Here is a 16,476-nt window from a genome sequence, read left to right on the forward strand (position 1 = left end):
CCTGTGCTTGTTTTTGTTCTTTGTCTGATGTTGTTTTGTAATCTCATTATTTTATATGGATTTTTGTGGTTTCGTGCTGATGAGTGGTTACACTTATTTTTGTATTGTGGAATCTAAGAGTTTTGTTCAGCAAAAATACACTGAGGTCTATCCGTAGTTTGTTTGAGACTGACCCACTTTAAATGGGGAAAGGGAAGAGGAATGGGAATGTGATGAAGGATGGTTTTAAACTTCGTGAGCACTTTTTGAGCAAAATATTTTTTATAAATATTATTGTACAAAATTAATTTAGTATTCAACATGAAATTGATACCATAGGCCCAATAATATGCAAAAATTACATGCTGAATACGAAAATCAACAGCAGAACGTGTTAGTTAGGATAGCATGTATTGTGTGTACATAAATACAGCACAATAAACATTCACTTTTAAAACAATAAATAAATGTGATTTTATATACTATTACTGGAATAAAAGCATTTTTATCTATTTTGCTAGTACTATGCAGATTTACACTGTAAAAATATGTATTGATTATTGGAGTACATTTTACAAGAAAATACTATTAAAGACTTTCTACTTAAAGTTCTGCATTGAATTACATTTTTACTTGCCGTTTCTTTGTAATTATTTGTGAAGTTCGCAATTTCTGAGTGGGGAAAAAAAAAAAAAAAAAAAAAAATTGCGTGTAGCCTACATACACCATTTTACTCAGCGTATTTGCGGTCAATTGTTTGCATTTAGCCTTGTTTCTCTGTCCGTAACCCATCAGGTCAAAAGCATTGAGCTAGATATTAGAAAATTCTCTGTGGACCTCTATAAAGTTCTTCTGTAAAAATCCTTTTCGCTTTTAATGGGAAGCATATTTAAGAGTGTAAAGTCTTGTGCAGAAACATTCCCCCATGGAAAAGCGATTTCACCCAATTTAATGTGGAAATAATCATCTTTTCTCCAATTTAGTTTCAGTAAATTACCTTTCTCCGAGGTTTTCATAGCTTTTGTGAGTTTGTTTCACTAGAGAGACCCTGTAAATGTCCTCCTACTCTCCAGTTAATTGAGGGCTTCTGACTCGGAGTGCCCCCTTCACTCTTTCAAGACAGCTGACTGTTTACACGCGCACACACAAGGGAAAATGGTCCAAGACTCCTCTTACTGCCCATAAATTAAGGACAATATGTTGTGTGCAAGGAAACTTCCTTAGTCTTTTTGGGAGGAATAAATGCCAACATCAGAAGCAGAGTGTTTAATCACTCCGTAAACTTTTTTTTGTGTAACAATCAAAACTTTCCGATGGGATCCCCGTGTAAAAACGCGTAACTGTGAGAGTCAAACATGGAACTTTTTAAATTCTTTTTAAAGTCATCCATCTGCATCTGGTGCTTGTGTTTACTACCTCTGAAGTTACTTGCGCAGCTGGGTAAGTCAAAAACATCCTTTAATTAAATACGATGTTTTGAATGCATGTGCGCACGATTAAGACGATTGTTTCTGTGTGGATTGCGGTATTGATGGAAATAAGGACTGGAGTTTTAGCAGTTGCACGTGCAACTTTTAAGCTTTGAGTGTTGAAATGAAATGCTTGCTTGTTTACTCAAGATCTTAACATATTCCCATTTCAAAATGTTTCACTTTTTTACGTCATCATTTATGATGCTTCTGTATTTATTTAATTATTTTTATTTTGTTTTTATATTATTGCATTGGTTTGTTTATACATACTGTATTGTATTTGCTGTATTTTATTTATAAGTAACCTCTGTAGTTTTATGGGTTAAATAGTTTTTTTTAATCATTTGTTCTTTATTGTTATTTTTGTTATTAACTAGGTAATTTTTTTGACTAACCTTATAGCCTACCTTTTTATTTGTTTTTAACTGTATTTGCTTATTTGTTAATTTATAAATATGCTATGTTGTTGTTGTGTTTTATGTTAATATGCAGGCTATTTTATTTTTTACCTCATAACATGTTTAAAACTTTGTTTTTGCGTAAGATTTTTGTCTGGCTGCGTCAGGAACATGGTGTTGAGATAAATGTGCTTTCAATCCAAAGACATTGTTTTCATTAGTGCTCAATATCCCGGTTCTTTCCAGAGGGATTGAGCATCTGTTTGAAATCTGAGCGAAACTTACTTCTAACTCTGCGCACCAAATGGAGAGTCTGTCTGCGCAGTTCGGATAGAATTAACGTGCTCTGTGGAGAAAACGACGCTCTCTCTCTCTCTCTCTCTCTCTCTCTCTCTCTCTCTGTGCAGATGTTTTCAGCAGTCATTAGAGCAGTCAGTAGGTGAGTATTAAGCCTCAGGGGTGCAGTAATTGTGGGAATGTGAGCCTCATGATTGTGGGGTCAAACTGATTAGTGAGGTTGTGATATCTTTACTGTCCTTTCCTCCAGCTCATGCCTCAGTGCCATTACAGGTTATAGACCTGTGTAAATGCAGACAGGCATTCACGCAGTTTGAACAATTGGCCGGCCTATCATGTGCATTACAATGTTCTTTTTCTATTTATATATATAAAGAGAAAAGTACATTTCATTTGTATTTAAATTTTAATGACTTGAATTTTATTTTTTATAGATCTAGAGACTTTAACATTTTACAATAACTTTTAAAATAGCCTATATCTTCTGTCCTATCCTACAGTCCTATCCTTCTCAGACCACCAGGGACACTAAAAAACTTAAATGCCCCGATATGCTCACAGCTCAGTTCTTTTTCATTCTTTGCTTAGGGGTAAAAAGAAGTACATCCTGATGCCACCCATACTGCTAGAAGCGGCATTTAGATGAATATCTAAATATGTGCTTTTCACTTTCTTCTCAATAACAAAATTAAACACACAACAAAAATGACAGTGGTGAGAAAACAGCAGTACAGAAAGCATCTGATCATAGCAATGTGCATATGTGTGCAAGTCACGTCACGTTTATTTTTACAGCATTTTATACAATAGATTGCTTTAAATCAAGCAGCTTTACAGTATTAAACATGAAAAAAAAAAAAAAAAACTGTGTCAGTATCGCTTTCAATTAGAATTACACCTTCAGCTTTTACTATAAAGCAACTTTCCGGTTTTTACTCGGATCTGACCTCAACGGACTGAACAGAAGAAATGAACCGGAGAACTTTTCCTTGTCAAAGAAGGCGGAGCCTCAGAGCCACACCTCCCTATTATGTAATCACCACGAACCAATGGTAGTTTGAAGGTGTTTACTTTTCCAGAAAGATTGCTTTGGCAAACTGTTTCTAACTCTCGAAACAAACTCCAAATGAAATTAGTTTCGGCCTGATTTTGTTTGAAATTGTCACACCATATCAGGGCCTTAAAGGCCCCGATATACTCACGGCGAAGTGCTTTTTCTTTTTTTGCATAGGGGTAAAATGAAGTATAATATACATGAGCAACGATATACTGTTAGCGTACATCTGATGCCACTGCTGAGAGCGAAGTTTAGATGAATATGTAAATATGTGCTGCACGCACAAAATAACAAAATAAACACAACAAAATTTAGAAAACAGAGAGCATTTTTAAATAAAGTGTAAGAAAAGAATTTGATCATAGCAATGTGGATATGTTTTGCATGAGCTCTGCTCAAAGCTCAAAGTTTATTTTTTTTATACCACTTTATACAACGTATAGCTTAAAATAATCTTTACCATATTAAACATGAAAAAGAGTGACTTTTCTGGAATGTTTGCTTTGGCAAGCTGTTTCTAACTCCTAAAACGAACACAAAACGAACTTCGTTTTGGCCTGATTTTGTTTGAAATTATGCCACATCAGTTTGTTCTTCGATTTCGCTTGAAGTATATCGAGGCCTTTAAGTGTATAGCGGTAAATATTTAGCTTCAAGTCTGATTTGAGAGAGGTTATGGATTCAAATTTTCAAAAAAAAATGTTTTAATTCAGTCAAAAATGCAGAACATTTTAGCAGGTCATCTATGCTGAATCTGTTAATCTAGTTCATATCAGGAATGGTTCAGTTTTTGATTCCATGTCACCAGAACCAACATTATTGTAATAAATATCATTATAAGGTTTGGACAGGATTGTATGTTAATTATTTTGTGCTGAAAATATTTTGAGCATAATGTTAATTTTGTGTGGAGTTTTACACAAGACATTTGGCTAAATGTCTCAATTTTTGGTATCATCTCTTACACAATGTCCTCCCAGCTGTGTTCACTCTTCAGGCCGTGAACAAGTCCTTCTCTGTGATATTTCTTCAGTGCATCATCAGTGTTGACTTTTCAGCCTTTATTAAATGTCTGACAGCTGTACGTTTTGGTCATGTGATCTCATTCCTCATGAGCCTCACTCAACACAATTGAGTGAAAAAGAAATGTTACTGAGTCCTCAGAGTTTGGGTGAAGTCCTGGCTGACCAAGAGGAGGAAATGGATGAGTGCGAAACTGTGAAAGACGTTCGCCTTAATATCAAGGACAGTTTCCTGTGGTCACTGATATTTCATAAACGCAACAGACCCAGACTCACCAAACCATTTTTTGAATGAAAATATCTCTCTCTGGGGCTGGAGAGTGTGAATATCTGGAGCTGTTCCTCTCCTGCTGTGTAATCAGCTCTTCATTCAGCTGAGAGGCAGACTGTCACAACAGATAACTCACATTTACCAGCCCTGCATCTCTTTTACACACACGCACACACATATTGACTGAACTTGTGTGAAAGTTCTCCAGCTTTAACAATCCTTAAACACTACATGCTTAAAATAAAGATTCTTTGCAGCTTGTTAGGTTCAGCAGGATCCTTCTCATCGAATTTTTTTCACTCTGTAGGAGTTGAGTCTTGAGTTGGCTATATAGTTTTGGCAGGTTAAAGCATGACTTTATATCTATATATAACTTTTTATCTCACATTTGCAACTTTGTACGGAGTCCCTGGTGATGGGGGAAAAAAAAAAATGTTTAAAAGCTTTTGCATTTGCTCGTAAAAGTTTTGAATTCCCTCAAAGAAACTTTATGTTTGAAACTGGCGATGGAAATAATATAAGCTAGGAGGAAAACTGATATTTCACTCTCAAAATTTTTGCATTCCCTGAGAAATTTTGTTTGCTCACAAAGCTTTTACAATCTCTCAAAACGTTTCGAAACTTTTCAAGTGAACGCAGAACTGTGATGGAAATGAAATGAGAGGAAAACCTGTATTTTGGTCACAAAAGTTTTGCCTTCCCATCTGAGAAACTTTGCGTTTGCTCTTTTGCGTTCTCTTGAAACGCTAGCAAGTGCAAAACTGGTGATGGAAACGTTATGAGATGGGAAAAGTTTTGCGTTCCCCCAAGAAACTTTAAATTTGTTCGCAAAACTTTTGTGTTCTCTCAAAATGTTTCGAAACTTTTTGAGTGAACGCAAAACTGGCGATGCAAATAGTATGAGATCGGAGGAAAACCTGTATTTTGGTCACAAAAGCTTTGCGTTTCCTCCGAGAAGCTTTACGTTTGCTTGAAAAACTTTTGCGTTCTCTCAGAACTTTTTGAAACTTATTTTCAAGAAGCTTTGTGTTTGCTTGAACAGCTCGCATTGAAATATTGTTCTATAGTATATAGTTTTATTTTTTGGGGACTTTATATCTCTCACAATAGTATTTCTCACAATTTCGTATTTCTCACAATGTCACTATTTCTTATTAAAATTTTATCTCACCATTAAAACTTTATCTTTATCAACCATTTTCTTTTGTACGTTTAAAACTTTTTTAGCACAATGACTGATTGACAGTTGAGTAGGTGGTCCTTTGTTGTAGTCTGGGTCACTTCAAGATGCATTAGCATCATACGATCACTGTATTGGTTTTTGTTTAATTTAAAACACCAGTACATAGAACTAATAAAAAGTTCTTTGTGGAAATTAAAAAGTTTCTTCTATGATATTGGGCTGTCAAACCCTTTTTGCTTCTTTCTTTTTTATTTAAATTTCACTTCTGAAAGCCTCTGAAGACAGAGGTTTTGACTGCATTTTTCCATCTTCGATACTTTTGCAGTCACTAGCTGTTGAGAGACTGGACAGTGTTCGCTTCTAATCCGAAGTTTTCAGTGTATTTTCCTGGTGTGGATGTGTCTGAAATCCACCCGGTCCCTAAGTCAACAAATTAACTGGGCAGTCTGAGGTGTTTACCCAGCAGCTCTTGTCCCAGCTTTTCTCTGGGGGCTGAAAACACAAGTGTTTGTGGAACCTTTGACCTTGCGTAGCAAGATTTGACTGTGGTTGTCACCCTTGCAAGCCCAGACGGATACCAAATGTGGCTTGCTGTCTTAAATAGGTTAAATATGAGCTTCTGACATAAGCTTTTCTGTTCAGATCTTCTCCAAAGGCAAAAAAAAAAAAAATCTCTGCTCTGAGTTTTTGGTGTGTTTTCTTTAAGGTTAAATGAATGATAGAATGAAAATCTTTTTCTTTTTTTTCTCTCTCTTGTATGTTATATGTTTTTTTTTTTCTACACTTGTAATATCAATTGTTATTCTTATTATTTTATATATATATATATATTTTATTTCACATTTGTGATGTCAATTTACTGTGGTCAATATTTTTTATTTTATTTTACTTTATCTTATTTTTATTTACTTTACAGTTGTGATGTCACTTTGCTTTTGTCGCTTTTAGATATTTTTATTTTATTTTATTTTACTTATTGGATGTGTTGTCAATTTGCTGCTGTACGATATATTTTATTTTATTACAGGTTTGTGATGCCACTTTGCTGTGGTCACTTTTTATTTATTTATTTTTATTATTATTTGACAATGAGACATATCAAAACCATACATTGAAGATTTCCAACATATGTCTTTCCAAATCGGTGAATGATGTGTTTGCTTGGAAAGTAAAGTGAGCACCCAGTAGATGCTTTTACTGTCATCGTATCTTTAAGCCTGCCACCTTGAAACTCCATTACCTCCCCTTAAGAAACGTCCCCTCAAATCATCCCTGTATCTCCCCACCAAACCAGTATTAAGAATTTATAAAATGAACACTTAAATGTCTCTATCTTCACCCTGCCCCATTACACCTCTAAGAGTACAGCTTAGGACGTAATTGCAGAGTAATGATCCTTGAATTAGGCTGGAAAGAGCAAGGCATTATGGACTCTAAACCAGCCGAGACATGATCTCATCAGCGCTCCAGTGGGGCAGAAAGCCCTCTCGGCCTGGCCTCGTCTTCCCTCTGCAAAGCAGACAGGATTAGAGGAGAGATTTTCTGCTCTTTTTCATGACGGTCAAAGGTCATCTGTCCTTATGCTTTATGTGGACTTTCTTTCAAATGGTTGGTGGAAACATGTTCCTTTGAACAAAGTCTGTATTTGAGACTCCACTGAGAGAAGATTTATGCCAAAATAGATCTTTATATATATTTAAATGAAAATATGAGCACTTACCCATGTAAAACTTGCAGACACAATACTAGAGTGTTGCTATGGTGTTCTGAGTGGTTGCTAGAGCATTGTTAGGTGGTTACTAAGGTGTTTTTAGATGGGTCCAAGACTCTAGCCTCTCTGTAATGTTCTGGTACGTAGATATGGCTCAGTGGGAATTTTTTTTTTTTCCCTGCTTATTTACACCCCTCCAAATCATTGAATTCAGGTGTTCCAATCACTTCCATTGCCACAGGTGTATAAAATCAAGCACCTAGACATGCAGACTGCTTCTACAAACATTTGTGAAAGAATGGGTCGCTCTTAGGAGCTAAGTGAATTCAAGCGTGGTATCGTGATAGGTTGCCCCCTGTGCAATAAGTCCATTCGTGAAATTTCCTCACTACTAGATATTCCACGGTCAACTGTTAGTGGTATCATAACAAAGTGGAAGCAATTGGGAACAACAGCAACTCAGCCACGAAGTGATAGGCCACATAAAATCACAGAGCGGGGTCAGCGCATGCTGAGGCGCACAGTGTGCAGAAGTTGCCAACTTTCTGCAAAGTCAGTAGCTACAGACCTCCAAACTTCGTGTGGCCTTCAGATTAGCTCAAGAATAGTGCGTAGAGAGCTTCATGGAATGGGTTTCCATGGCCGAGCAGCTGCATCCAACCCTTACATCACCAAGTGCAATGCAAAGTGTCGGATGCAGTGGTGTAAAGCACGCGCCACTGGACTCTAGAGCAGTGGAGACGTGTTCTCTGGAGTGACGAATCACACTTCTCTGTCTGGCAATCCGATGGACGAGTCTGGGTTTTGCAGTTGCCAGGAGAACGGTACTTGCCTGACTGCATTGTGCCAAGTGTAAAGTTTGGTGGAGGGGGGATTATGGTGTGGGGTTGTTTTTCAGGGGTTGGGCTTGGCCCCTTAGTTCCAGTGAAAGGAACTCAATGCTTCAGCTTACCAAGACATTTTGGACAATTTCATGCTCCCAACTTTGTGGGAACAGTTTGGGGATGGCCCCTTCCTGTTCCAACATGACTGCGCACCAGTGCACAAAGCAAGGTCCATAAAGACATGGATGAGCGAGTTTGGTGTGGAGGAACTTGACTGGCCTGCACAGAGTCCTGACCTTAACCCGATAGAACACCATTGGGATGAATTAGAGCGGAGACTGCGAGCCAGGCCTTCTCGCCTTCCCAGAAGAGTTGAAGCTGTTATAGCTGCAAAGGGTGGGCCAACTCCATATTAAACCCTACGGATTAAGAATGGGATGTCATTAAAGTTCATGTGCATGTAAAGGCAGGCGTCCCAAAACTTTTGGCAATATAGTGTATGATTTGCAAGGAAAGTCCAATTTATTAGGGTTTTTTGTTTTTTGCATTTTTGTTTGGACTTCTGCTCTAAATTTTTAAATTAGTCTAAATTTAAAACAATTGCTAGTTGCTTATTTCTAAGGTGTAATGATGCTCAGCCATTGTGGTTTGGTGTTTATTTATATTTTATTTTATTTATTTTGTTTATTTTATTTTATTTTTTACTAAGTTAAATTTGTCCAAACAGTTGTTTGTTTTGTTTTGTTGCTTTGCTTTTATCTTTTTGTTTTGTTGCTGTGCTTTTTTCTTTTTGTTTTGTTTTGCTTTGCTGACTATTTTGTTTTGTTACTTTTCTGACATTATCACCAAGTGAAAGTCCTTTGTACTGTCTAAAGTCTACATTTTCCCACTAGTCTGTTTTGTCTATAACGGCTGCTATCTGTCCTGTCTCAACTTTCATTATATACTAACAGAGATGGCATGACACCCAGCCCAAACTTTCTATTAGCATGTTCAAGGGGAGCATTAGAGGATTACCAGTGTTCTGGTGGCCTCAGGCATCCTTATACAAAAAGTGACACAGGGGCTGTCGCTCCCCCTTACCTGCGCAATTAGCCATGATGGTGACATCCGACCCACTTTGGCTCTGAGATAACGGAAGGAGAAGGGTAAGGTGTTACAGATGTGCTGTCTGAAGAAATGGCAAGGGATTAAAAAGGTTTTAGCCTGAAAGTCACACGTCTATTTTTGTCTTTCCGTTTTGCCGTGAGACCCAGACACACGTCGCCAATTCTGCCGACCTTTGTGGCGTAAAGTTATGAGCAAGGAAAAGAGGGTCAGAAAAAGGTGTGTTATTTTTACCCCGGTTAAACGTCTGCCACTGAGGAGGTCACGTTAACCCCCATTTGGGTTTTAATGAACCTGAGTGACGTTTTCAAGCCACTGTAATGACATAGTTTTCGACCTTCTCCTTCGCTGTCTTCTGAGCAATGACCTTTGTCTTTGCCGAAAGGTTGTTTTAAGCTCTTTTATGAATATAAAAGGTTGTAATTCAGGGAAACAGGCCTTTGTTTGATGGTGTCCTTGGTTCTTCCAGCTCCAGAGTGCTATCCCGGCGGACACAGGACCTTGAGGAATGCATATCGTAGCGTCGATTTTGACTCTACTGAACTTCAGAACACAGCAATACAGGATCTGATCTGTGACCATTCGCTGCCGCCCGGATGGTACCGATTTTCCATAAACAACAAACCTGCGGAGATGCCAACCCACTGCGTTGAGGTAAGCAGTCCCAGATCAGTTTTGACCAGTTTCCAGACTGCAGTTTCTTGATATCTGCCTCTTTTTGTAGATGAACCGCTGTGGTACGCAGGCTCCGGTGTGGTTGTCTCTTAAGGACAGCTCTCTTCCGAAGCCCGGAGAAGTCAAGCAGCTCTCGGCCTGTGCCACGTGGCAGTTCTTCCATGGAAGCACCAAAGACTGCTGCCTTTTCCGCATCCCAATCTCGGTCCGGAACTGTGGCGAGTTCCTGCTGTACTTCCTGCAGCCGACACAAGGCTGCATGGGATACTGTGCGGAAGGTACAATTACATGACTCATTTTTAATACTTTACAAACACTTTTTCAAAACCAATACCTAAAATGAATAACTTTACTTTACGTGTGGTGAATATTGTGAAATCATGTCCAGGTCAGATTTCATCCCATAAATCAAAAGAAAAAAATATATTTTATTTATTTATGTATTTTTTATGAAGCAAATAAACAATTTAATATTTTATTATTATTTTCATTTTTTTTTAAAATTTATTTATACTATAAAATTTCAAAGTAAACAGGAAGTGTTATGCATCATAGAACTGATCTTCTGGCAAGCCCTAAATATTTTTATTTAATGAAAAAATATCTAATTTATTTAGTAAAAACAATTTATTCATTTATTTATAATATTATAAACAAATTATAATAGTATAAATAAATAAATAAGAAATGTTAAGACTAAACATATTTTAATATCAATAACTTATTTTTATGACAAATTTCCCATGAAATGTTTGACTTTACATTGAATGGACCATTTACTTTACCATTTACATTTTCTTTAATTAACATTATTTTCAATGGTTATTTCAGTAGATTTTTATAATGTCTTTGTAAAAAAAAAATATTTTATAATATTTGTATTCATATTATTTCTTTTCTATTTTAATTTTGTTTTTCTGTTTTTTAAATAAGCATAAATTAAAGATACTGTGGTATTACAACAATTACAACCATGATATATAGTATCATTATTGTTCTCTAATTGCAGTGATGAGAATGAGATTTTTTGCCTTTTTTTTTGCAAAAATAATGTTGGTGAAAATGTTAGATAGTCATGAAAATAATGTCAAAAAAATAAATAAATAAATAGTTCATTGTCGTTATGCAAAATCTAATGCAAAATCCAATGGTGAAACCACAAATGTGATGTTTGAAATGAAAAGGCAGAATTAATTGATTAGGATTAATATTAGTGACATAATTTACCTGTAATAGATTTTAAAACATATAGCAAGACTTGTACCAGTAGAAGAAACAATGAAGAGTTTCTGGTCTATTTAATCATACATCTGTAGATGTTCCCTGTGCAACAGCCCAGAGAGAAACCACCAACTTGTAGTATGGATGATCAATATTTCTCTTTTTCTGGCCATGTTTCCTTTCTCACTTTCTCAAACATCTCTTAGATCCATATAAATGACTGTATCATCAACCGTGTGCAAGAGTATTCAGGTCATTTTTAGTTTGGGATCGATTTCTAGTAAGTGAAGTTCTGCATGGGAGAAAATCAGATTACTGGATTCGTGATGCAATATTTCACGGATTTATGACACTTCCATGACGGCTACAGGAAGAAGGAAATTGTTTGGGTTTTAAAGTTTTGGCAAGGGATGAAAGTCAGGGTTTCGATCCACAGCACAATGTGTTGTTTGAACTCACATACAAGCCAGATTGATCTTCTGCCACAAAATTAAGGCCTAAATAATAAATAGGAAGTATTATTCATCATAGGGCTGGCAAAAAAAATCTAAATAAATATTTTTTTATTTAAAAAAAATTAATTTATTCAATACAAAATAAATATTTACAGATTTTAAATATTTTAATATGTTCCTTGAAGTTCACTTATAATGTTAGTAAAGATCATTGATTATAATAGGTTCTATTTGCTTTTGGGCCAATGCTCACATCCAGTGTAGGCAAGTGTCAGACATTATCGAATGGGCGGGGCCTATGGTGCAATGATGTATAACTATTCATCAATATCTTTGCTGTGGAGGCAGTAATATGCAAATGTATTTGCCTGTGTGACATCACAGATCACCCAATATCAAAGCAAGCCGTTTTTTTGGAGCTTGATTAAGTCAATGCTTTGTTTATAATGAAGAGGACGTTTTAAGCTCTGAAACTCACAGGATGTTTTAATGGTACAAAGACCTCTTATATGTCAAAAGATCGAGGCAAATTTGATTTCTCATGTCATCACCCCTTTCAATATTCATTTATATATACTTTGAGAGTAAAAAACAAAGTGTTACGACTTTTTGACTTTCTTTTTTTTTAGCTGCTTCACAATACACACCTAAATCTTGTCCACCTGGTGAAACCGAAGTTAACGGCGTATGTAAGGGTACGTTTTTTTTTAAATTTTATTTTCAATATATTTCATCCCTGTATTAATATTTCATCTCATGACCTTGTTTTTCTCCTCTTTGAAGCAAACGCTCCCTCACTATCTTCAAAACCCCTGGTGACCCCAGAAATGGTCGGCAGCAGCGTCCACCTCCGGTGCTCCTTCACTGGGGTGACGTCACCATGGCCGGTGGGGTATCAGGTGGTGTGGGCAAGATACTCCTCCAACACCATGAAGGTGGAGATCAGACGAGACACAACAACTCGACTGTACTCACTGGTTGAGATGGACGGAGTTCACTTCAGACTGGGAGAAACGGTAAAGGAAGCAATTTTAGAATGTGGTTTTAATGTAAATTTTAATTTAGAAAGTCAAATTTTGCTGAGGATTTATTGAGAAAGATAAAATGTTGTTTACTATAGCTTCAAATTTTTCAGCAGTGGTAAAAATACGTGTGAATTGTGTAATTCAGAATTTAAAGGCATGCCTGGTGCACCAGAGTCTTAAAACACCATCATCTTTTGATTTTTTTTTTCTCCCTCTGGCGTAATGCGCTCCAGACAGCCATTAAACTCACTTCTCACAAGACCAAGAAAGGAAAGGTTCTTTTGTGAGGTCTGTCTTTAGTCATAATGCCCTTTGACCTCTCGTATGAGTTCAGAAAGTGCTCCAACGGAAGTGAGATCAGGTCAAGAAAGAGTAAAGGTCAAATTGAGACCATGTGTATACAAACCATAAATAACACTAAGCTGGAATGTTGTCTAGAAGTTTTGATTTCATTTTCATTTCATTCCTATTTATTTGTTCTGATGTGAAATTTGAAGGAGGTTTGAAGACTGAGTTTGAGATGGGCTTCGCTACTTGTGGTCATAAAAAACCCATGTGTTTTTACATCACAGAGGCCCCCGTTCAAGAAACACAATCATTCTGGTTTGGGTTGTGAGGTTCTCTTAAACATGTGTCACAGCTGGGCTTAGTCAAACACACACACACACACACACACACACACACGCATACATACAAACACACCTTGAGCTCTCCATAATTCCCATATACAGGCAAAACGGACCTGAAAATCCTTCATACACACACAAAAGAACACTCAAACAAACATAGTTCGTTTCAATGCCATATATGGCTTTATATGGCTTTAAATGGCTTGTAAATGTTAATGTTATTAAATTCATTGATGCATTATGAAAAAATATCTTTGATTTTTGGCCCCTCTGTTTTTTTTTTTTTTTACAATGAATATAGCCATACTAACATATTAATAAAATTATTACAGATAAATTATGTTTAATTATTTAATTATTATTTTCATTGTTAAAATGATTTACAAATAAAAGTATAATAAAAGTGTATAGTTATTGATTTCTCTAGTTTGGTAGCGCTCAATCAGCATGACCTTCATGACAGTCTGGTTTGATTGACAGTTCTCCTGCAGTGTGTCCACCTTCCTGTTAAACTCCTCCAGCCCACAATCGGCGTCTAAAGAGAGCGCTGGGTTTTTCGCGGGAATTAAGGTAAATCCGGTTATATCTAATTCTTTATAATTATGATGGATCATGCGTTATCCACAACGCCTGAAGCTATAATTACTGGCTAAATATACATTGCAACATTGCAAACATTATTTTGCATAATTATCCATGTCTGACAGAGCTGTATGATCATGTGTGGTTTACACTGGCTTCGGCCAACCGCCCAACACTTTTTCTGCAGTTTGTACCAGATGTCCTCCACATCCGTGAGGATGCTAAAAAGCATGTTTTGAGCGTATACAGCACAGTACCTATTCCCTGCCATGGGTTCGAGCACAACCGCCGGTGCAAAGTGTCTCTTGCTCTCAGTGTACATGAATCAGGTGTGTGTATATTAGTATGTAAGTCACTGACAAACTTGTTTATTTTTATGTAGACTTTAGGATTCTTTTCTGAATACTGATACAAATATGTGTATTCATAAAAATGTCTTGTCATGGTTTATGGAGGTAAAAGGCTTTGAAAGTGACCTGATGTGCATGAATTATCCTTTTGCTCTCAAGAACGCTTTGTCTTTGAGTTTTCCCTTTCATTTGAGGATATATCTACTGATAATCTCTATCTGAATGTCTCAGACAATGTAGTCGCTGAGGTTTCAAACGTGGCCTTATCATCCTGCTCGGTCGAACTGCTGTCCCAGCCCTGTCGAAACAACGTCTGTGCTCAGGGTACCGTGACTCTCACCGCTGTTACTGATTTCACCCGGGACGGTAACCGGGCCAGCTTCCTTTCCACTCAGCCCGCCGAAGGCAGCCCTCGCCTCTGGAGAGGTTACAACCCTCCTGCACTGAAGGTTAGCGAAACTTTAGCATGCATCTCAAAATGTAATATTAGTTGCTTGAGTGGTTTTGTACTTAATTAATATCTTTAATTTAATAAGACAAACACAAAGTTCTCTTTGAAATGTCCTTCAGGACAATGAAGTGCTTGAGATTACAATATACTTACATCGGTAATGTTTTCAAGGAACTTGTCATAGACTTTTCTTGCTTTTTTTTTTACAACTTGACCCATGATGATCTATTTTGGTACTACTTTTCACATCAAAATAAGCAGTATGCTGCAAAAAAATTACTTTGTAAGGGGTTCAAGCGCGTAGCGCTGAAACCCTATTGTAATTGTTAAATTTTCCGAGGATCAGCATTCTCCCCTAAAAGTGATCGGGCAGACCAAACCGTAAGTCGTAGAGACTTGAAACTTTGAGGGCTGGTAGTACTCCTACCGCCCACAACATCACCAAGGCTCGCCCTGAACGGCCTGACGGGGGCGCTACAGCAGTCAAAAATACGAAATGGCTCATAGCTCCTGAACCGTTAGGCCTAGGCTCAAGTGTCTTATATCGTTGGAATCCTTGGCTTAAGGCAGACAAGATGGATTTGCTTGTCACCCAGGCAAAATTTTCGGGTATTTTGGGTTTTTTGAAAAACCTACTTTTGCAAACTAGTCCTAGGTTTTTGACCCGATCGGAACCAAACCAGTGCAGAAATGTTCTCTGGAGTCTGAATATCAATAATTATCAAAAAAAAGTTGAAATTTTGCTTCACGGTTGCTAAGGGGCGCCAAAACAAACAATGAGGGCGGAGCCACTTTTACTAAAATGGCTATAACTCAAGAACAAAATGAGATATTTGCACCAAACTCGGTACACATGTGTAGGGGCTCAATCTTTTGTCACAATAAAACAATCGTGTCGATTGGACACTAAATGGTGCTATAACTTGAAAAAAAACTTGAAAACAGCTGTAACTATGCAACCGTTAGTTCGATCGACTTGAAATTTTGGCATGCAGTGTCTTGGTCCAAGGGGGCATGGTAGTCTATGAGGACATTGGCGTATCTCAAAAAACATGGCTGACATTGGCCAATGAATTTTGAGCACCTATTAGACAAGGTTAACGGAGGCTGATTGGAACGAAACTCGACTCATGGCCCTAGAGGTCTGTAAGAAATCTGAAAGAAATCGGCCAGTTGGCGCTAACGAGTTTTATGGCTCTGTAATCACGTGGTGTTTCACAGATCCACACAATATGCATATCATTTGATAGATCTCCTCATTCTGAACAACTTTGCCTCAAGAACCAATGCTTTCAATCAAATCGTTCATTAATTATTCACGAATATCTGAATAAACTACTTTTGCGAACTAATTCTAGGTTTTTTGCCCGATCGGAACAAAACCAATGCAGGACAATTCTCTGGACTCTCTAGATCAATAATTATCAAAAAAAAAGTTGAACTTTACCTTTGGGGTCACTATAACAGGGTAATTTAGAAAATGGGTGTGGCAAAATATACTCAAAAGCCTATGAATCCTAAACGAAAACTTTTATGAAGATTGGACCATAGGTGGCCCTATAACTTAAAAAGCTTTAAAAAACATGTATTTTTAATGGTTTTGGCTGAAAATGTATATAACTTTGGGTGCGGTCAACTTATTTTCACGTGAGTCACGTCCTTAGACTTCTGAAATCTTGCCGAGTCCAACGATACCAGACTTGCCAGGTTTCGGCTTATGGTTTGTGCAACGTTGTGATTTAGCACTTAAAAAACTTTTGCGAATAT

At 37.1% G+C, this 16,476-nt stretch overlaps 1 protein-coding gene across 1 annotated transcript in view; it reads left to right on the forward strand.

The window, feature by feature from the left end:
• Positions 1-404: 404 nt before the first annotated feature.
• The window catches only part of si:ch211-246m6.5 (von Willebrand factor D and EGF domain-containing protein), a 77,958-nt gene continuing 61,886 nt past the window's right edge, over positions 405-16,476 (forward strand). The window contains exons 1-8 of the mRNA XM_051911091.1: positions 405-1,419; positions 9,791-9,975; positions 10,046-10,274; positions 12,302-12,367; positions 12,456-12,688; positions 13,807-13,896; positions 14,096-14,237; positions 14,490-14,707. Of these exons, the coding sequence (XP_051767051.1) occupies positions 1,335-1,419; positions 9,791-9,975; positions 10,046-10,274; positions 12,302-12,367; positions 12,456-12,688; positions 13,807-13,896; positions 14,096-14,237; positions 14,490-14,707 (1,248 nt within the window). The 5' untranslated portion in view covers positions 405-1,334. The remainder of the gene's footprint in view (positions 1,420-9,790; positions 9,976-10,045; positions 10,275-12,301; positions 12,368-12,455; positions 12,689-13,806; positions 13,897-14,095; positions 14,238-14,489; positions 14,708-16,476) is intronic.

The sequence above is a fragment of the Ctenopharyngodon idella genome, chromosome 10, assembly GCF_019924925.1.
Source record: "Ctenopharyngodon idella isolate HZGC_01 chromosome 10, HZGC01, whole genome shotgun sequence".
In the NCBI taxonomy this organism is placed as follows: domain Eukaryota; kingdom Metazoa; phylum Chordata; class Actinopteri; order Cypriniformes; family Xenocyprididae; genus Ctenopharyngodon; species Ctenopharyngodon idella.